The sequence below is a fragment of the Echeneis naucrates genome, chromosome 5, assembly GCF_900963305.1.
Source record: "Echeneis naucrates chromosome 5, fEcheNa1.1, whole genome shotgun sequence".
Classification (NCBI taxonomy): domain Eukaryota; kingdom Metazoa; phylum Chordata; class Actinopteri; order Carangiformes; family Echeneidae; genus Echeneis; species Echeneis naucrates.
Genome location: NC_042515.1, coordinates 23,324,618 through 23,343,180, shown reverse-complemented (window position 1 = coordinate 23,343,180; position 18,563 = coordinate 23,324,618). Strand labels below are relative to the sequence as shown.

Sequence of the window (18,563 nt, the reverse complement as noted above, 5' to 3'; positions counted from 1 at the left end):
GGAACTCCAATGGGACCCATTTCCCTGTAATGAGACACCCCTCATGCATATGATTAGGTTTACATTGTTTATTTAATGCTGCTGGTGGGAAATAATAGAATTACAAGGAGGACTGATGAATGAAATGTGTTGGTCTTTCTAAATGTGTTAATGTGCGTTGTACCTCTGCACCAATCGCATTTGGCAACAGGAGAAATCACAGTAACAGCCTGTTCTTCTCCACCTCAGTGAATTTTATGGGAAGGTAAGCTGCTCCCACAAAAAACCTCTATCCACACATGACCAGAACATTCTCAGATTTTTATGCAGTGGGACGTGCTTAACGATTAAATAAAAAATTCAAATTTATTTGAATGCATCAGCAGGTATTTAACACAGAAATACTTGCAGTGCAGGACAAGGTGATTGAGAATGATTTATTTTCCCAGTCACACTTCACGCATGAAACAAACAAATAGACTAAATTTGAACCTTGAGCTTGGTTGTAGGTTTGTAATTTGGCTGTCCCCATCTTGTTTTTTATTTTTAGCGAGGCAAATCCAGGAGTGAGAGGTGGCTCGGACCTATTTTGTAATCTATTGTGAGGTATGTCTGTCAATCACAAGCCCCCTAACTTTTCCTCCTCCACCAATATTTCAGTTTAGCACTAATTGCCTGACAAATTTGCGATAATCTTAGGTGTAAACACAAACAGCTGATAGTTTCCTTTTCTGATCGCTGTTGTTTATATAATGTTTTATGGAAACACTTACATCGTCTCATCACTACTGTCATTCTTAGTCAGTAAATGTAGTTGGACAGTTATTTGGTCCATTTTCATGTCAGGAGGAAAACAAGGTCATGTTTATTTTACTGTTGTATTAAAAGTTGCCCACTACGGTGGCTGAGAAAGCTCATTGCGCTGCAAAACCCACAAGACAAATAATAAAGCTGCACAATGCAAATTGAAAAAAACAAAAAAAAAAGGGTCATCCACAATCCAGATTAAAATATAGCCCCAATGGTTGGTTTCGATCCGATTACATAATTGGTCCAGGTTACTGGGGACAGGAAAATCTAGAAAGCAAGTGAAACATTTTTAATAGTTATTTTGACACCAGTAAGTGACTATACTTTACAATGTGTAATTTTTGTTTTGCAGCTTTTTTATTAAAGCAGTGAATTTGCATGTGTCATAAACCAAAGCACTAAAGCACTAAAAGACTAACAACAAACTATAGAACATGAGTTAAATAAAGATAAACAATATTTATTTAAAGTGGAGTGACCTTATTTCTATGATGCTTTCTGTGGAATTTTTGTTTTGCATCAGTTGATGCAAGATCAGATCCAAACCTGGCAACTTCCCAATGTCTGAGCAGGAAACTGGCTGGCCCTTGACAATTTACAACCAAAAGACTGATCAGGCCTATTTTATTCAATCAGTTTCCTGTATATGGTAAAAAGTACAAAGTAAACGATGACTCATCAAAAATATTTAAATGTGTTACAGTGACAGAAAGGTAAAATGTCAAAAATCATTTCTGGGGCCATATTGCAAAGCATACTCGAGCAATTAACCCAAAAATACTCCATAACAACTCGGAAAGTGTGTTTTATACTTGTCAATGTCTTTAATGGTAATAAATTACCAATTATTATTGGCACTAGTTTGTATTGTATAAGTTTGCAGTTTAGCTGCATTACTCTTTTTTTTTTTTTTTTAAATTATGTTCCACCTCATAATTTCAACATAATTTACATTGAATTGACAATTTCACATGTGGAAGTCTGATTACAAGTGAAGCTGTGATGGGAAGTGAAAATTATTATTCACCTCAGCTTGTTCTCAGGAATCATGACCACAAAACATTTCAGCCCCTAACAGCATAAAGCACTGATTATTACCAGTATGGACAAGAGTCAATATGGATGCATATGAATGAAGACATGCATGTGTGTTTAACCCCAGTGTTACCCATGATCCTCCCAGGCTGGGAAGCTTTATGCGAGTGTTGGAGTAATTGAAAGGGAAAGTGCTGACCCCGTGAAGCTCTGGGCCGCACCCAGCTGCACTCAACCCATAATAAGGCAACTGGGCTTTCCATGGAAGCTCTCCAACTACTCTCGTTGGCCCCTGGTCATCCTGCCCTGGCATGCACACTCCCCCATGACACCACTCGCCAAAAACTACTGGGATAATTAAGATCTCTTCCTCATTCTCTCATCTTTATCTAAATTGAAACTGTCCTTGAACTTGTGAGGACCTCAGCTAATTAGTGAGGTATATAACCTCACTATCTCTCTCATTATTCCAGTCCTGACAACTCTGCCCCCCCACCACCACCCCCCCGCTTTTTTTGCTTTTCTTGGGAAATCTTAGATTTTAGGGCCTTGTAATTTCCTCAAGGAGTGAAAAAAAAAAAAAAAATCACACAAGCCAAAGGCAGCTTTTCAGGAGTTTGGGGGCTGAACAGCCTACAGGGAAGGGAAGAGATTGAACCCGATTTGTTGTTTAGTTGTGAGAATAATGGAAATCTTTTCTGCTTGTCCTCAGCAGACAGTTGGTGAGAAGAAGAAGTCAGAAAGATTCAGCGGGGCATGTTTATCTACTGAGGATGCGATAAGAGAGTTTTCTATCAGGATGACAGCAGAAATGCAGTGCTTTACAGACCAGCAACTGACAATGAAGTGTGGGCGTGCACTGATATGTATGTGTGTGGTTGTGTGGCGGATAGAGACAAAAAGCGAGTGAGAAATTAATTGGCTGTAAATTGCACATCTGTTTTTTGCCTGTCAGCTCATCAGACCTCTCATCAGAAGAAATCAAACATGGCAGACAGAGCAAGGCTGGAAACAGACACAGTAACACGAACGCAATGGAAATGTATACAAGTGCAAATGCACTGCAAGTATACACAAGCGGTATGAAATATAAAATGCCAATAAATAAGTCTAAAATATATATTCTGGGAATTTGTTTAACACTACATTAACATAAAACTGAGCGTTTGAAGTAACCTGTTTCAGGTGAGGGTGTAACACTTTCATCACTAACACTTCACTTTCACTTTTCATCTTTCATGAGGTGTGCCATTATGTGCCATGTAAACTAATGAGATAAAAATGTTATAATAGGTTACTTTTTAAAATGTTTCCTCACAATAAAACTGCGAAATTAAATCACATTTTCACAAACATTTTCTTTTTTTTATGCAATTGACAGATCCATGGACATTTTTGTATGGGATTGTTTTTCAGAATGAGACATTGACTTCAGGGTTTTTTTTATTGGTAGTATTTTTTAAGTCTTTTCCCAATATCAACATATATACATGCTATCACTGTATTCCACGACAATTATTTAACAGTGTTCCACTCCTGTCCTTATGTATAGAAGCAAAGTCTTCCTACATTTAAGTATCCTGTTTGTGTGAATTGGGTGCCTTTCATAAAATCCATTGTGTAATCCATTGGGAACACACGTTAACCAGCAAGCTACTCTGCACCTCACTGCAATAGTTGTGCTGTGATCTTCTTGGCTTACTAATACCTTTCCTATGGCTGACGTCTTTCACTTTCGCTTATGTGTTTAGACTTAATCTGACTGATGTGACAAATTTTTTACAATTTTAACAGCTGCGTGTGGAGACAACGGTATTTTAGAGACATTTTCTGCCAAAATAGAAGCGGAAGTTTTAAAAGTTTTTAAATATAAAACAAGGAGATATTCAGGTATCCTGTAAAGTCAACGTAGAAAGGCAGAGCTTCAGAAGCAGCAGACACACAGCCAGTGCTAAATCCCAACTGGTGCAGGAAGAAAGCCAAAATAATAACCCAGGACACAAACAGAGAAACAAAAAGAACAATATATATATATATATAACACATGGTAGGTGATTAAAAAAGAAAACATGATGTAAACAGTCAGATCGATTGGTCAGATAATTGAACCTCACACCACCTCACACACCTGCCCTGCCATCCCAACTGCATGCAGGTTCACAGTGTGAGGCAGCTGTCAATCAGGCGCACATGGTCCTGAGACGAAGTCTTCTTGGTTAAATATGTAACCACAGCTGTGTGGGCGTATCATTGATGTTGCTGGCCTCTGAGCCAGCTGCGTATTTTGTCTTGCTTGTTTAATTTGTGTGGTGGTGCTGCAGAATGGAAAGAGACTGGATAATCAGCTCAGGGCACTGAATTTGAACCTGTGATGCTGTGACTCATCTGTGTCACTGTCCACTGATCCCTGCAACCACCCCAAGTGAGCTGATATTATGACTGATACTGCCCATATTTTTAGTGCATAAAACACAAAGACTAAATCTGTAAAACACAGTCTGGTAGTATTTTCTTCCCTCATATTCAGCTAATTGTGTTTCTGATCTGGATGTTCTGGGGTCACGCAGCATACAGCTCAGTCCCTTCTGATTCATTGCTGCAATTATTACTTGTACAATCCATGTTGCACAATCCTCCACGGTCCCTTTCTCTCTTTAATCTTGTTTGTTTTATTCAGCCCATTTAGGGTTTCCACTTAGACAAAGAAGTTGCAACCTGAGTCGCCTGAAGATCAGAGAAGCTGTTGTTAAGCTTAATAAAAGCATAGTTGCCTCTAAAGCTGGTGTCTAAATATTGGGGTCTATTCTCATATGAGTCTGACGCCATGTAGCATGAAATCAATATCAGCCTATTCATAACGTATGATATGAGGGAGTGTGAATGCCAAAAAAGATGAAAGAGGGAATGAAAGATTGATTAACAAATACAGAGAGAAAGGGAGTTGAAAAGAGAGATGATTATGTGCTGCTGGTGTGAGGGACAATAGAAAGGGAGTTGCCGGTTTAAGGCTCCATTCATCATTGTTGTTTCAGAGGAAGCTGAAGGCAGCTGCGACAACAAACACGCTGATTCTTGTAGGGATCCTGATGCACTGATGGAAATTACTTCCTGCTCAACTTTGCATTTTTAATAAGACGCTTTGAGGCTTCCAGACCAGAAAAATGTACAAACTGTTTTATGAAAAATATATAGAACAATGAGACAAAAAATTACCCACAATTCATTCTGTGCTCTGGGGTTTCTTGTTATTGTTCACGACTGCATGAGCATTAGCATTTGTACTTTGTGTTGTTTCTTATTGCCATTTATCATTAAAATCACCAGCTATATTACCCATTAGCACAATTTCATCAATTACACATTTATATCGGATTCAGATCCCTTATGTTGAAGATGTGTCAGAACAACTCTAGTTTCTCTATATACATTTCATTCATCTTCAACCGCTTTTATCGGTTTCTGGGTCGCCGTTCTCTATACACAGTTTATTTATTTATCTATTTACTTATTTATATACAGCTTATTCAGGCCCGCAGCATTCAAATATGCTGACATGCATAACTAATTGCTTTAGATAAGTTAAATAACAAAAGAAAACAACAGGATGTTAAATGGTACACTGACCAGTGCAACACTGTCTGCAAACTGCAGCAGTAAAGAATTTCATTTCTTAAATAAACTGTCCCAAAAGAATATTAGTGTTATCAGAAGACTAAAGTCTCTTTTTCTCCTCGTACTTTTTTATTTAATGCAGTGAGCAATTGGTCCAGTCAATAATATACTACCTGTCAGACGAGGCCATAAAATTAATCCAGCTAGTTGTAATCCGATAACACCACCTCTCCCTTTTACATTACAGAGTGCAAAAGTTGCAGATAGCACTTTTTAGCAGAAGAGGTGTCAAAGGAAAGACAAGACAAAGCCAGAGAATGATGTCTTGTTATGTTTGATGGAGGTTTCTTTTGAACCCATAGACAGAGAATGGCTGACAGATGGAGGGACAGAGACAGGCTGATGAAGATATACATAGAGAGTCAGTAGTGTGTGGTGGCTGTGTGTATGTGTATGTGCTAGTGGCATTTCCAGGCTTAATGCTGGGCTCTACGTGAAGTAACAGGTCTGCATATTAACTCAGTGGAAATATCAGGCTCTGCCCAACACCATTCTGCCCCTCATACTATCAGCCACACGACCACAACAGACTTAATAACTTGGCCTCCTGTGTGTGTGTGTGTGTGTGTGTGTGTGTCTGTCTGTGTGCCTGTCTGTGGGCTCTTTGACAGCGATAACCTTTCTGGAATAGGAGTGTTAATTGTGCTGGTCTGAGATCAGTGGGGTAGATGGTTTAATTGCTATCTATTCTGAGATGCAATTTTTACAGGACACTGTGTGCATGCCTATGCAATTGTGTGTGCAAAAAAAAAAAGAAATAAAAAATGGATAGATCATCACAAAGAGAAAATTGATGTAATTAAATAAAGGGGGATGCTTTAGTACCAGAGAGCCACATCAGTGTCTGGTTTTTGGTCACCACTCCAAGCTTCCATGCACTTTGGGGAGTTCCCCAATTGCATTTTCGTTTCAAAGGTTTTTGTTTCTGTTACATTTTATCCATGTGCTTCACCAGAAGATGGCGGCTCAGTATACAGAGAGTGGCATTTCACAAAGCAGTTTGAAATGAGTTTCAACAACCTCTTTAACACTAGCAGATTTTTGCAGCACCTGAGTCTTTGGTTTATTAAAAGGTGTGATAATCAATTTAACTTTCCACATCGATTATTATCATTTGGAGTGTTAGTTTACATCAGTCAAATACAATTACATGATCAGATATCAGACTGCCTGTCCAGGGTGTACCCCAGCTTCACCCGGGACGTTGGCTGGGATTGGCTCCAGCACCCCGGGCAACCTGGAAACTGAAAAGTTGTCGAAAACGTAGTTTACAAAAATGTATTATTAACTGACCATAAGATGGGTTTATCATATATAGCTAGGCTAATAGGTTTGGCTTTGAAAATGTCGCTGTGCTAACAGGCAAAGCTTCGAAAGGTTGGTTCACAAATGAAGAAACTGTAGGAAAAGTGAACATTAGATTAAAATGATGGTAAATGATGATCTTTTATGCCTTTATGCCTTGACTACTTTACCCTTTCATCCACTGAGCAGCTCAGAGGTGAGTGGCAGCTACTGGCCCCATTAAAGGTGAAATTTCTTCTCGTGCATTACTCAGTGTATGATGATCATTTGGAAATCAATAAACGGCACATATATAACACTAGGGTGAAAAGATCTTCAAAAATTAAAATTTTGTTTAAATTCCAGCTGGATGATGTGAACATCATCGCCCCACAACAAGAAGGTCAGAGGTTCGATTCCTGAGCCTGGGGCCTGGTACCAGCAACCCCTGCAACCTGGAAATGGATAAGTGGTAGAAGATGATGAATGAATGAATCACTCATGCACACCTAAACAAACATTATATTGCATTCAGATGCATCAAACTCTTGAGCACCTGCATCATATCTTTGCTTTTACTTGGCCAGTTCATTAAGTTGAGGGCAGCACGGTGGCATAGCGGTTAGTGCTGTTAACACACAACATGAAGATTGTGGATTCAATTCCTGGTCCTGGGGCCTTTCTTTGAGGAGTTTGCATGTTATCCTGCCTGCATGGATTTCCTCCAGGTGATCCAGTTTCCTCCCACCATCCAAAGACATCATGTTTGGGTTAATTGGTGACTCTAAAGTGATTGGTTGTTTGTCTCTGTGTGATGGACTGGTGACCTGTCCAGAGTGACCCTGCCCTCACCCAGGGTGAGCTGGGATTGGCTCCAGCACCCCCCGTGACCCGAAAATGGATGGATGTTTTCCTTTTTCAAAGTAAAATGAAGCATAAAGTTATGTCAAAGACAATGTTATGTATGTATAGCAGTACCTCTGTGCTACACTGTTTACTTTGTACCCAATTGTTATATTACTTTTCTCTTTTGACCCTGAAACTTTAAATTGCATCCTCTCCTCCTTAGAAAATCCAAATCAGTTTGTGTTCTGTGAAATGATAAGGAAAACCAATCAGCGCTCATGGTCAGTGTTCTTCTCAAACTCACTGGCTAATGTCCTACTGAGGAAAAAAACTCCCACTGTGAGTAAATTGACAAAGACAATTATAATCAAAAATAATTATAAAACAGGGGATGAGATGTGGCAAAGATGTATCGGACGAAGGTGGTCAGAGATTCCATTAACATTTTAACACAACAGCAGCCTATAATATGAATATAGAAATAACAGGTTTTCAGGTAAACAAACTAACAACTGCTCCGATCAACCAGTCTCCTGAACACCTGCACAGAGCAGATGCTTCAGTAGACTGTCTGCAACAGTGTCTCTTAAAAAGCAGTCGCACTGGATCTTTGTTGTTATGTTTAAAATAGCTGGACCCCCTTTCACAATGGTTACAACAATAAAGGACCATGTTTTGTACAAAATAATAACTTCCTCAACATTAGACTCTCTTTGTAGTCATGTCCATACCCATAACGATGTGATCAACATTGTGAAACCGTCATGGATAGTTACACTGCCACTTTCATACAGGAGTTGACCCATCCGTCCACACCAATATCTAAACTTAAATGAACTTCACTTAAATTTTAAACTACATCACTGCAATTTTCCCTGTGTCCCTGTCATTATTTGCACCTCCATCAGATATCGGTTAGCAGCAACTATGGCTACAGTTACCTACTTAGAGGTGATGTGTAGGTGTAGGATCACCTTCATGTTGAATAAGTAGGTAAGCTGTGATTGACAGCGTATTATAAAAGGGGACACTATACTGTAAATACAGCATGTAACAGCATGAGGATCGCATTTGGTCGCATTCTTACAATACAGCAACAGCATTTTGGTATGATCAAGAATGTTGCGGGGTGTGCTGGGGTGAGGGCAGGGTCACCCTGGACAGGTCGCCAGTCCACCACAGGGTCAATATACAGAGACAGACAGAGACCAACAAACCCTCACAGTCACACTCAGACCTACAGACAATTTAGAGTCGCTAATTAACCTGAACGTGATGTCTTTGGACGGTGGGAGGAAACCCACACAGGCACAGGGAGAAAATGCAAACTCTGCACAGAAAGGTCCCAGGCCTGGGGAAAGTCATGTGATCAAAGGTATTCCAAGCGAAGCTTGTTTACCATGGAATGCTTTGAACAGATATCAAATAGCTGTCTTGACCCATCATGGCCATGTGTGACATCGGCATGCAACAACCTAGAGACCCTACAATAAAATCAACAGAAAAGATCGGCGGACACCATACCAGAAATATTGTACAAAACCTTCAGCTGTAGTCGTTATCCAGGCTCACTGTATTTTAAACAGTATTTTTAAACACTGGCATATTGAGAACATCAGGTAGATTGAAGTTATAACAAGGCTGAATGAAAGTAATTTAAAATAGTGTTTTAAATTGGAATACTTGGTGAAACTTGCATGTTGTGTCCATTACACAGCGGTGCCTGCATGGTCATATTCTAACAACGGAAAGCCCTGTCAGATAGCAATATGCAAAAAAAAATATGTGTGTGTGTGTGTGTGTGTGTTTTACTGTGTGTTTGTGACCGCGAAAGAGTCAGAGAAGTAACAAGGAGTTGAAGAAATATGTACTAATGTCTGCAGACTGTGGGTTTTTGACAGCTCAGCTCATCAGTTGCTCATCCACATCATGGCTTCCACAGACCATGTTAATCATAACTCACTCACACACACACACATACATCCACTTTCTCTCAGAGCTTGTCAGATGGGGCAGGAAGACTTCATTATCCTCCAGTCCGATCTATGTTGGCCATGACAGGTTCATCCACTGGCCACCGCAGAGTCAATACCACTGACAGTTACAGTCTGAGTGTGTGTGTGTATGTGGGTGAGACGGAGAGAGCGGTTGTGGTGGTGGGGGGGGGGGACTAAGAGAGAAAAAACAGAGGAAGATGCTCCTGGGACAGCCCAGAGCCCGCAAGCTCACCACTGTCTGCATAAATTGGAAGGAAAGAAACCCCTCGAGTCGAAGATGTGATCTGTCATGATGTCATCTAAATGAGACTCACAAAGAGGGAGAGGTTAGGGCACTAATAAAGACCTGACCCACTGCACCCACTCCCAAGCCCGAAGATCCACATGTACACACTGCATACACACACCATTCATTGAACAGTGAGTGCAAGCATCTCCAGCTATTTTCCTGAAAAGGTTGTAATCTGGCTGCAGTCCTGCTGAAATATTCTGCTTCTTTACCCCTTTCCCGCTCTCTCAGTCCCCCTCTCTCTCTCTCTCTCCGTGCTGTCACTGTCTTGTTTTTGCTTGACTGCCTTGGTTGTTAAAGAATGAAACTACAGTTGTTCTGTATTTCTCATACTGTCAACAAATCCCACCAAAAGACCAAAACCAACAGAAATGTCTGTCCATTCTTGAAAAGCTTACTTTCTGACTCTCTTTGTCTCTCTGTCTGTTACACCTGACCACTCTAGCTTTAAGTGAATGTTACTCAACAGGAGGGAACAGTAAAGTTGTTGGGGACTGTTTTTGGCCATTTTTTCATTCATTCACTGTGTATTTCAAAGAACATTTCATCCATCCATCCATCCATCCATTTCATGGATGAAAAATCAAATCCAAATAAACTCCAATGTGTGAGTTCATTGTAATGCCAAGCATGTGGCTCATTTTGAGTAAGAGCATGTTAGTGTTTGGTATTAAAGCTCTGTGTAACACAGAGGAGTAAACGACATGAGGTTTTGGACCCCAGTATGAATGGAAACTGTTGCATTTGAAATCTTGAATCTGGTGAATGATTTGCTTCCTGTTGTACTTTTGTTTGGTTCATATAGTTATTAATGATCATCATTTTAAGTGAGTCTTCACATGTTTCACGTTTATTTGATCACAAACAACTTCTCTCCTAATGAGACAGAAGTTTGTATAACCTTATGCATTTCTGTGTGAATTATAATGTGTGTGTAAGAGGTGTGTCCATTGGGAGGGATTTAAACAAATTACTTGAGGTGGGTGACACTTGGTACAGATGCTGTTTATGGGAAACTGCAGCAGGTTATAGTGGGAAAGCCCCCCCACTCTCTCCAAACTAGAGATGTCACAGTTGCTCAGTCCTGGTCACCTGCCTCATTTCCGCATTCCTAGCCATCCAACTTCCATGCGGTAAGTTTGCTTCGCCCAGATTTCTGGCTCCTACTTTTTATCTCTTTTTATCACTCTGTCTCTCCCAAGAGTCAGGTAATCCATGGCCAAATTCATGCTTTGAATACTTTCTGACTTACCTGTCCCACTGGGTCTCGCACACAGCTGTTAAAATAAATCTGTTCCATCATTTTTTTTTTCAGGGTTATCAACTTCTCAAAACCCTTGACACTACAAGCCTTTAGACACAAACTTGTGCTTTTTCTTTCTCTCTCTCTCTCTTTTATACTCACTGATTACATTTCTGGGCACCTGAGGGGTTCAGTGCCTTTGCGGATGACACACTCTACTTCCAACTGGTATCAACCATAAATCTTTGACTTAAATGTAAAGAGATTCGCGAGGCAAGAATAAAAATAAACTGTTTTTGGAGCTGCATTGTGGCTGACCTCTGTTCTTCCATCAGAAAATGGCTTCACACTCAGGAAACTGCACTCTGACCATTTTAATCCATCTTCCTCCAACGTGGACCTGACATTTACTCCTCTTGTATTCCCTGCGGGAAACTTCTCAATCTGCCCCCAGCCCCCGCCGTTTGTCTGACTCACTCACTCTCAGTGACGTGATAGTGAGAACGTCACCTATTTGACAATGCCTTAGTGCAAAAACAACATTTTCGAATGTTCATGATAACAGCAGAGCCAATTCTAAAGTGTTTATGTAACACCTCCAAACTTCGTGGCAATTTTGTGAATCAAATGCAGAGTCACTTTCAGCATCCTAAGATAGCAGCAGTAGTTTTTCCTTCCAATCAAATTCTCTTATCTCAACCAAAGACCATCAGAGCAGTTTCAAGCCCATGCAGAGGTGCTAGCTGAAAAACTGAGGCCGCTAACACGGTATATTCATAACACTGTAAACTGTCAGGGTGAATGTGAGCGTGTTAGTGACTAAGACACTGTTGAAACAGCCATTTATTAAAGAGCCCATGAGGTCTCAGCAATGTTCTTCTCCGTCTCTCTCAAAACACTCCACATACTATACTGTATGCATATAGCGACAAATTATAACAAAGATACATCAAGGCACTTTACCCATAGAGCAGGTCAAGTCCAAAACTCTTTATTGAGTTGTTAAAGAGACCTAACATTTCCCTCCAAGAACAAGCACTTGGTGACAGTGGCAAGGAAAACTTCCTTTAAGAGGCAGAACCAGGCTCAGGGGAGGCGGCCATCTGCCTTGACTGGTTGGGTTGAGTGAGTGAGAGATGGAAGGGGGTGAGAGAGAAGTAGAGGCAGAGAGAGAAACAGTGAGACTGAGCGTGAAGGAGAAGAGGGGGGGACTCGATAGAGGGATGGCGAGAACGGGAGGAGAGAGGACACCATGGAAATTACAAACAAACAAACATACAGTGATTGATGCAACCTGGTAGTTCTAAACGTGAACTAGTAAATATTAACAGCAGGGGAGAAGAAGGTCACAATGGGAAGTGAGTAGTCGTGTGGAATGATAACCAAAGGTAACTCTTTCAGCAGCAGGTACTGAGCAGGAACATGGAGGTTGGTTCCACAGAAGAGGAGCCTGATAGCTGAAAGATCTGCCTGCTGATTTACTCTCTGAGACTTTAGGAGGAAAAAGAAAACCTCCATCCAGAGAGTGAAGTGACCTCCTGGGACAATAAGGAACTGAGCTCTCTGAGATATGATGGAGTTTGGTCATTAAGAGCTTTATAAGTTAGGAGAAGGATTTTAAATTCCATTCTGAATTTTACTGGTTTTACCAGTTCTAAAAGATGATGAATGAATGAATCACTCATGCACACAGAAACAAACATTATACTGCTTTCAGATGCATCAAACTCTTGAGCACCTGCATCATATCTTTGCTTTCACTTGCCCAGTTTATTAAGTTGAGATACCTTCAAAGAGGGCAGCACTTTTATTGTATTCTGGCAACCACTCTAACTGAAGCGCAGAGAGGAGTGTTAAACTGCAGCTCTGCCTCCCAAACTGGACTCGGGATAGGGTTGCCATCAACCGTCTCTTGAAAAACTGAATCATCCTGTATTTAGAAACAAAAATACACGTTGCAAATTGTGCTTAAAAGGGGCACACTTTGCCTAATATTTATGAGGATCAAAAATAGCATGTAAAATTAAACAGAAACAGGATGCTTTATATTATAATTTACAGTAATCTTATTTCCAGCCCTCTCCTGCTCTGTGACCTATGAGCTGACAGCACACTCACCAACCCAAAATCTCATTGGTCGAGGTACTGTTGCTTGGGAAGAAGATACCGGAAGAGCAAGCAAGATGGGTGACGCGCGTAGCTGCAGCCGAATACTCCTTCCACAAGCAGTTACGTTTCTGCTTCTCCAAGAAAAAAAAAACAAAAAAAAAAAAGAAAAGTAAGAAAAGGCTGAAAACATTCAGAGTAGAATGGGACAAACAGAACACTGGAAAAAGTGTACAAAAATCTCTACAAGGTCACACCATTCACACCATTTCTGTAGCCCATGGTGGACTGGGCTACAGACCCTGCTTGTAATGCTGCTTGGGCTGCCAACTGTCCCTTAAAATACGTATTTGGAAACTAAAAGATGCGTTCCTTGTTGAACTGATCAGGGAGACATTTTGTTCTCCGTCCTTAGTTCAGATTCCTAGATATGAGAGTGGTCCCCTCCATGCTGGGTGAGGGTGTTCTATGGCTACGCCTCTTGTCTCGGACAGTCACCCAGCCAACCTGACCAGATCCCGGCTGCTCAGGAACTGCTGGGTGGGAAGTAACTCTCTGAGCTTCAGTAGGATTTAAGACCTGTACTGTTGTCACAAAAGGAGGCAGAGGATTAAGTGAACATGAAGCACACAGAGCAGGAAAAAGTGTGAGCAGAGGAGAAGGGAGGAGAAAGAGGAGAGAGAGAAGGGGAGCCAGAGGCCATTGTTAAATGCTAAGCTAAGATGTTATAGATAAGGAACCGCCTCAGTGATTTAGGAACTGGTGAAAACAAAATGCTTAGCTGACAGTGAGTTCACAAAAAATTAACTGTCAGTAAGTTTGAGTGAGTGGTGAGATTTAAAGCACAAAAACCCACACTGATAATCACACAAAGATGGGCAACACCAATATAACACTACCAGTAATCGGAAATGACGTAACATGCTTACTGCCAACCAGCATAGTGAACTATCCCTCACATTATGAATACTTTCTCAATCAAATTAAAAAATCAGACCTTTTTATTATACTTAGAGGCCATATTTTGTTTAGCAATATTAGTTGCAGTGATAATTCACTAGCTACTTAACATTGTTGAAATTTAGAAATTAAAAAGGCAAATATGTTCCTCAGAGGTTGATGGAAACCACAAAGCTCTGAATACAGTTTACTAGCTGGTTGGACACAATTCTCTAAAATATAAATGCCAACATCGCTGTGTGTCTGCTGCATGTATTATCGGGGAATTGCTCACATCAACAATTTTCCACTGGGGATATGTCATTATTGTGTTTAATATTTTTCCTATATGGCCTAAAATTAAGGAATGGTACCAGAAAGTTGCAGAGTATCTAATGTGAAATGTGTTTCTGGAAAAACAGATGAATGATAGCGTGCACTTGTCAGGAACTCACAGGCAGGTGGGCACAATAATGCAGCAGCGCACAGGGAATAAGCAGTCTCGGGGTCTATATTACAGTATATATCGGATATCGGTGACCATGCAGGTAATAGTCAGGCTCAGGTACAAAAGATGCTAGGTTAAACTCAAAACCTTGGAACTAAGGTCATACATGAGAAAAGACTCGAAAAACAAAAGCCGGAATGCTATTCACAAGACAAGATGCACTGGTACAGGAGGGAGAGTGTGTAAGGCTTCAACACACAAGGGAGAGAGAAAAATGAGACACGGGTGCAACACATCAGAGAAGGGTGGTAGTCAGAGGAGGGAGCTCGACGGGAAGACCAGGGGAAGATGCAAACTAAACAAAACCAAACTAAAACTCGACAAAGTAGAATTCACAAAACTCAAACCCTGACAGTGCTATTAATTATTATGTCACACTTCCCTGCAGTTTTTTTTTTCTTGATTGGCACGTATGAGTTATTCTGAATTGATGACTTAGATTGTGCTGATTCCAGCTACTGGGGAAGGCAAAAAGCGCAAAAAGACCATTAGCTCCGTCAAACTTAGAATCCTTCAACTTTGTCTAAGGTTTGTCTAAAGTCATTGTCATCCCTCCCATATCCTGATGGTTATGCTCAAGTTTATGTTGAAGAATGTAGTCACGTTATTCCGGAGGAAAAGCATTGAAACTCTAAGGTCATCAGACACCCTCACTTACAGTATCTGGTTTCTACTCAGTGTGGCCAATCAGGAAAGAGGATGTCCTCTGATTGGCTGTATTCTGAGTGATCAAATAAAAATAAAGTAGATTTCAGGTAAACCTTGGATTGCCAGAAGTTCTGGTTTTAGGGCTCAGACTCATGAATTCAGTTTCTGAGCATGTTTCTGTGGACTGAGTTGTTTGATACTTTAACTGTGCTAATATTGAACCCCAATCTCATTTATAAGTGCAGAAGACATGGACAATCTTGAATACAATATGGGACCTTTAATCTACAGCTACAGCTGATAGCATCGAACATTAGCAGTAAACCCAACGACTACATAATCATAAAACATGGGATATAATTTTGTGTGACTGCTGTAGAAACAAAAGAATTGATGAGAGAAGTAAGTGACGGATGGGCTCACTGTTGAGAGCTATGGATAAACAAGCAGAGAACATCAAAACCTTGGGCTGATGACCATATCAGGTTCCAAGGACAGGAAACTGAGGTTACAGTGTGCATAGGCTGAGCGACACAGAGCAGTTGAAGACTAGAAAATGAAGTCTGGCGTGATGGATTTCTGCTGAGGCACCAGATGGAAGGGTCAGAATTTGGCCCCAGCACTGGGGCTCAACCTGCCTTGTGTCAACACCACCACTTCAGGCTAGCCAACCATCACTAAGGTGTTACATTAGTTTTATGTCTCTTATGATACAACTATAAAAACGGTGGCGTTAAAAATAAGAATGTCAGTGTTTGGACTGGGTAACACTGGAGGAAGTTCCAGTGCTCCACTCAAAAAAATGAAAAATGCCAGTGACTGGAAGAGAGACAATGAGACAATCTGCACAGCAGTTAAAGCCCTGTAGAAAAAAAAAGACTTTCTCTCCATAAAAACACTCAAATAATTTTAGGCTGAAACAGATCTTCAGTTCTTCTGTAAACGTAGAATGAAATACCCTTAACAGGACCTGATGCTAAAATACCAGTATGGCCTGTTGCATACCGTTTATACAAGCCTGTTTCCTTTTGCCATTTCTTCTCCATTTGAGGAAACACCGTTGAAAACTGTTGTGGGCTTACTGTAAATGTACCACATTGCAAAAGCAATTTTGAAAGTCCAATGTGCAGCTAACAAATGGTATAACTTCGCTCACTCAGGTATCTTTTCAGAAAAGGATTGGCCTATTGAAGTACCAGCCCCGCCCCCCTTGCCAAAAAAAAAAAAAAAAAAAAACGGAAATGAAAAACTGAAATATATATAGTATTTAAGATTTAAGTACACTAAATATTACTTTCACTAACCTTTAAAATAATAGCGGATTTGTTAGTAATGCAACATGCTCTGTGACTTGGGCTTTCTAAAAAGCAATAAAAACAGCAGATGGTTATTTAAAATGGATCTTGAAGAAATGCTGATGCACCTCAGCCCTTTATCGGAGTCCATTCCTGGGATAAATAAGAAAAAACTAAATTCAGACTGTAATGAAAGGTGCTGAAAGCTGATGGCTTCAGACACAGTCCAGTAACCAAGCAGTTAGTAGCAGAGAAACACAATAGCAGACTCAATTCTTTCTTGTGGATGCATGCCATGAGCACAAATCAGCATACAGCTTGTTACACTCTCCTGAAATCCTCCTTCCTATTTGGCGTTACATGCACACGTAATGTTATGCCACAAAGCTCCAGCACTAAATCCATTCAATGAAATGTTTGATTTTTCAGGAGGTGAGAGTGAAGAAGCACCTCTTTTCATATTAGGAGTGATCTCTGGCAGAGTTTATGTAATCTAGATTTTATAACACTGGCCTGTCACGATGGGGCAGATTCACTTCTCACGCTGATTTTACACATAAGGAGACATTCCGTTCAGAACTCTAATCCAATTCTTCCACCTCTTTTCTCAGGAATTGAAAGACAATCCATCTGTTTCTTCTGGCCTCTGCTCAGTCATGTTGCCTTCTGTTGTGTGAGCCGGAGGTGAGTTAAACGTTTCCACCATACCATTGACAGCTGGGGGAATCAGGGACATGGTGGCAACTTGCTGCTTTAAAGATCACGGCAGGAGTCCTCATTCATCACCCCAGACATCATCATGTGACATTACAATATGCTAATATAGCAATGCTTCCCCCTCGTTTCCTCTCTTTCATACCCCCTCCTCCATCCCCACACCATCCTTGCAGCATCTCCCCGTGGGATGGCTGTGAGCCCCCCCGCCTTCTTGGATGTACAACTTGATACCAATATTTGGTGGGGAGCTGAAAGCAATGTTGGAGCTGATCTTCGAATTAGCTGAGCATTGCGTGTAGTTGTCTGGCTGCAACTGACGCACATGTAATTAGCCTGCGGTGACGGCGCTACAACCGGGTTCCATTTAAAAAGCCCTGGCTCCCCATCAAGTGGTGAACAAGTGTATCACATTCCTTCACATACGATAAAAACATGGAAAATCTCTGTGACAGGTATCGCTTTGCGGTGGAAATCTGTACAGTTAGGATTTGACAGCAATTCAACAAGGATTACCCACCAAAGACACTGATGCTGACTAGATGTTCCTGAAGCTGTTCTTCAATGCGTATTTACTGCATTTCTATCATGTGAAAGAAAAATCCTCAGTGGCATTTTTGTCTATGTTACATTCTTAAATCTTACCCCGTGTGATGGATACGTTAGCCAGCCCCAGTCTCCTGTGATTGTGGTGGTGTCCAGCAGATTCACTGCAGAGACGAAGAAAAAAAAGACAAAAAACAATCAGAGTGAGTGTGAATTTTAACTGATAGTTTTTCCCTGTCCTCGCCCATCCATCCTGTTCTTCATCAACATCCTCTGGCACTCAGCAGTCACACAAATACACACACAACTGTCTGACAGGTGTGACTGGTGAGGTAGCACTTTTTTCACGGCAACTCCAAGCCACAATGTCATAGTGTGTGATGTCACCTTGACCTTCTTTGCCCAACAAAACCTCAGTGGTCCAGGCTTAGAATAGAACATGAAACAAGTTAAATGTGAAAAGTGAGCTTTTACCTGCAAAAAGCTGCAAGTGACAAAAAAAAGTACAGTTAACTGCTGATTTCAATATAAAGGGTTGATGGATGTGTCACCAGTGTAATTTTAACTCAATCACTCAGTGCTGTCGAGCTCTCTTTTAAGTTCTGAATTCCAGATATGTATCTAATATGTAATGTAAAATTCCACACATTAC

General features: G+C 40.7%; 1 protein-coding gene across 2 annotated transcripts in view; it reads right to left on the bottom strand.

Moving 5' to 3' along the window:
- epha8 (eph receptor A8) overlaps positions 1-18,563 on the bottom strand; it is a 98,790-nt gene that overhangs the window by 55,286 nt on the left and 24,941 nt on the right. For both annotated transcript variants that reach the window (XM_029501433.1, XM_029501432.1), the window contains exon 2: positions 18,011-18,075. In XM_029501433.1, the coding sequence (XP_029357293.1) occupies positions 18,011-18,075 (65 nt within the window). The remainder of the gene's footprint in view (positions 1-18,010; positions 18,076-18,563) is intronic.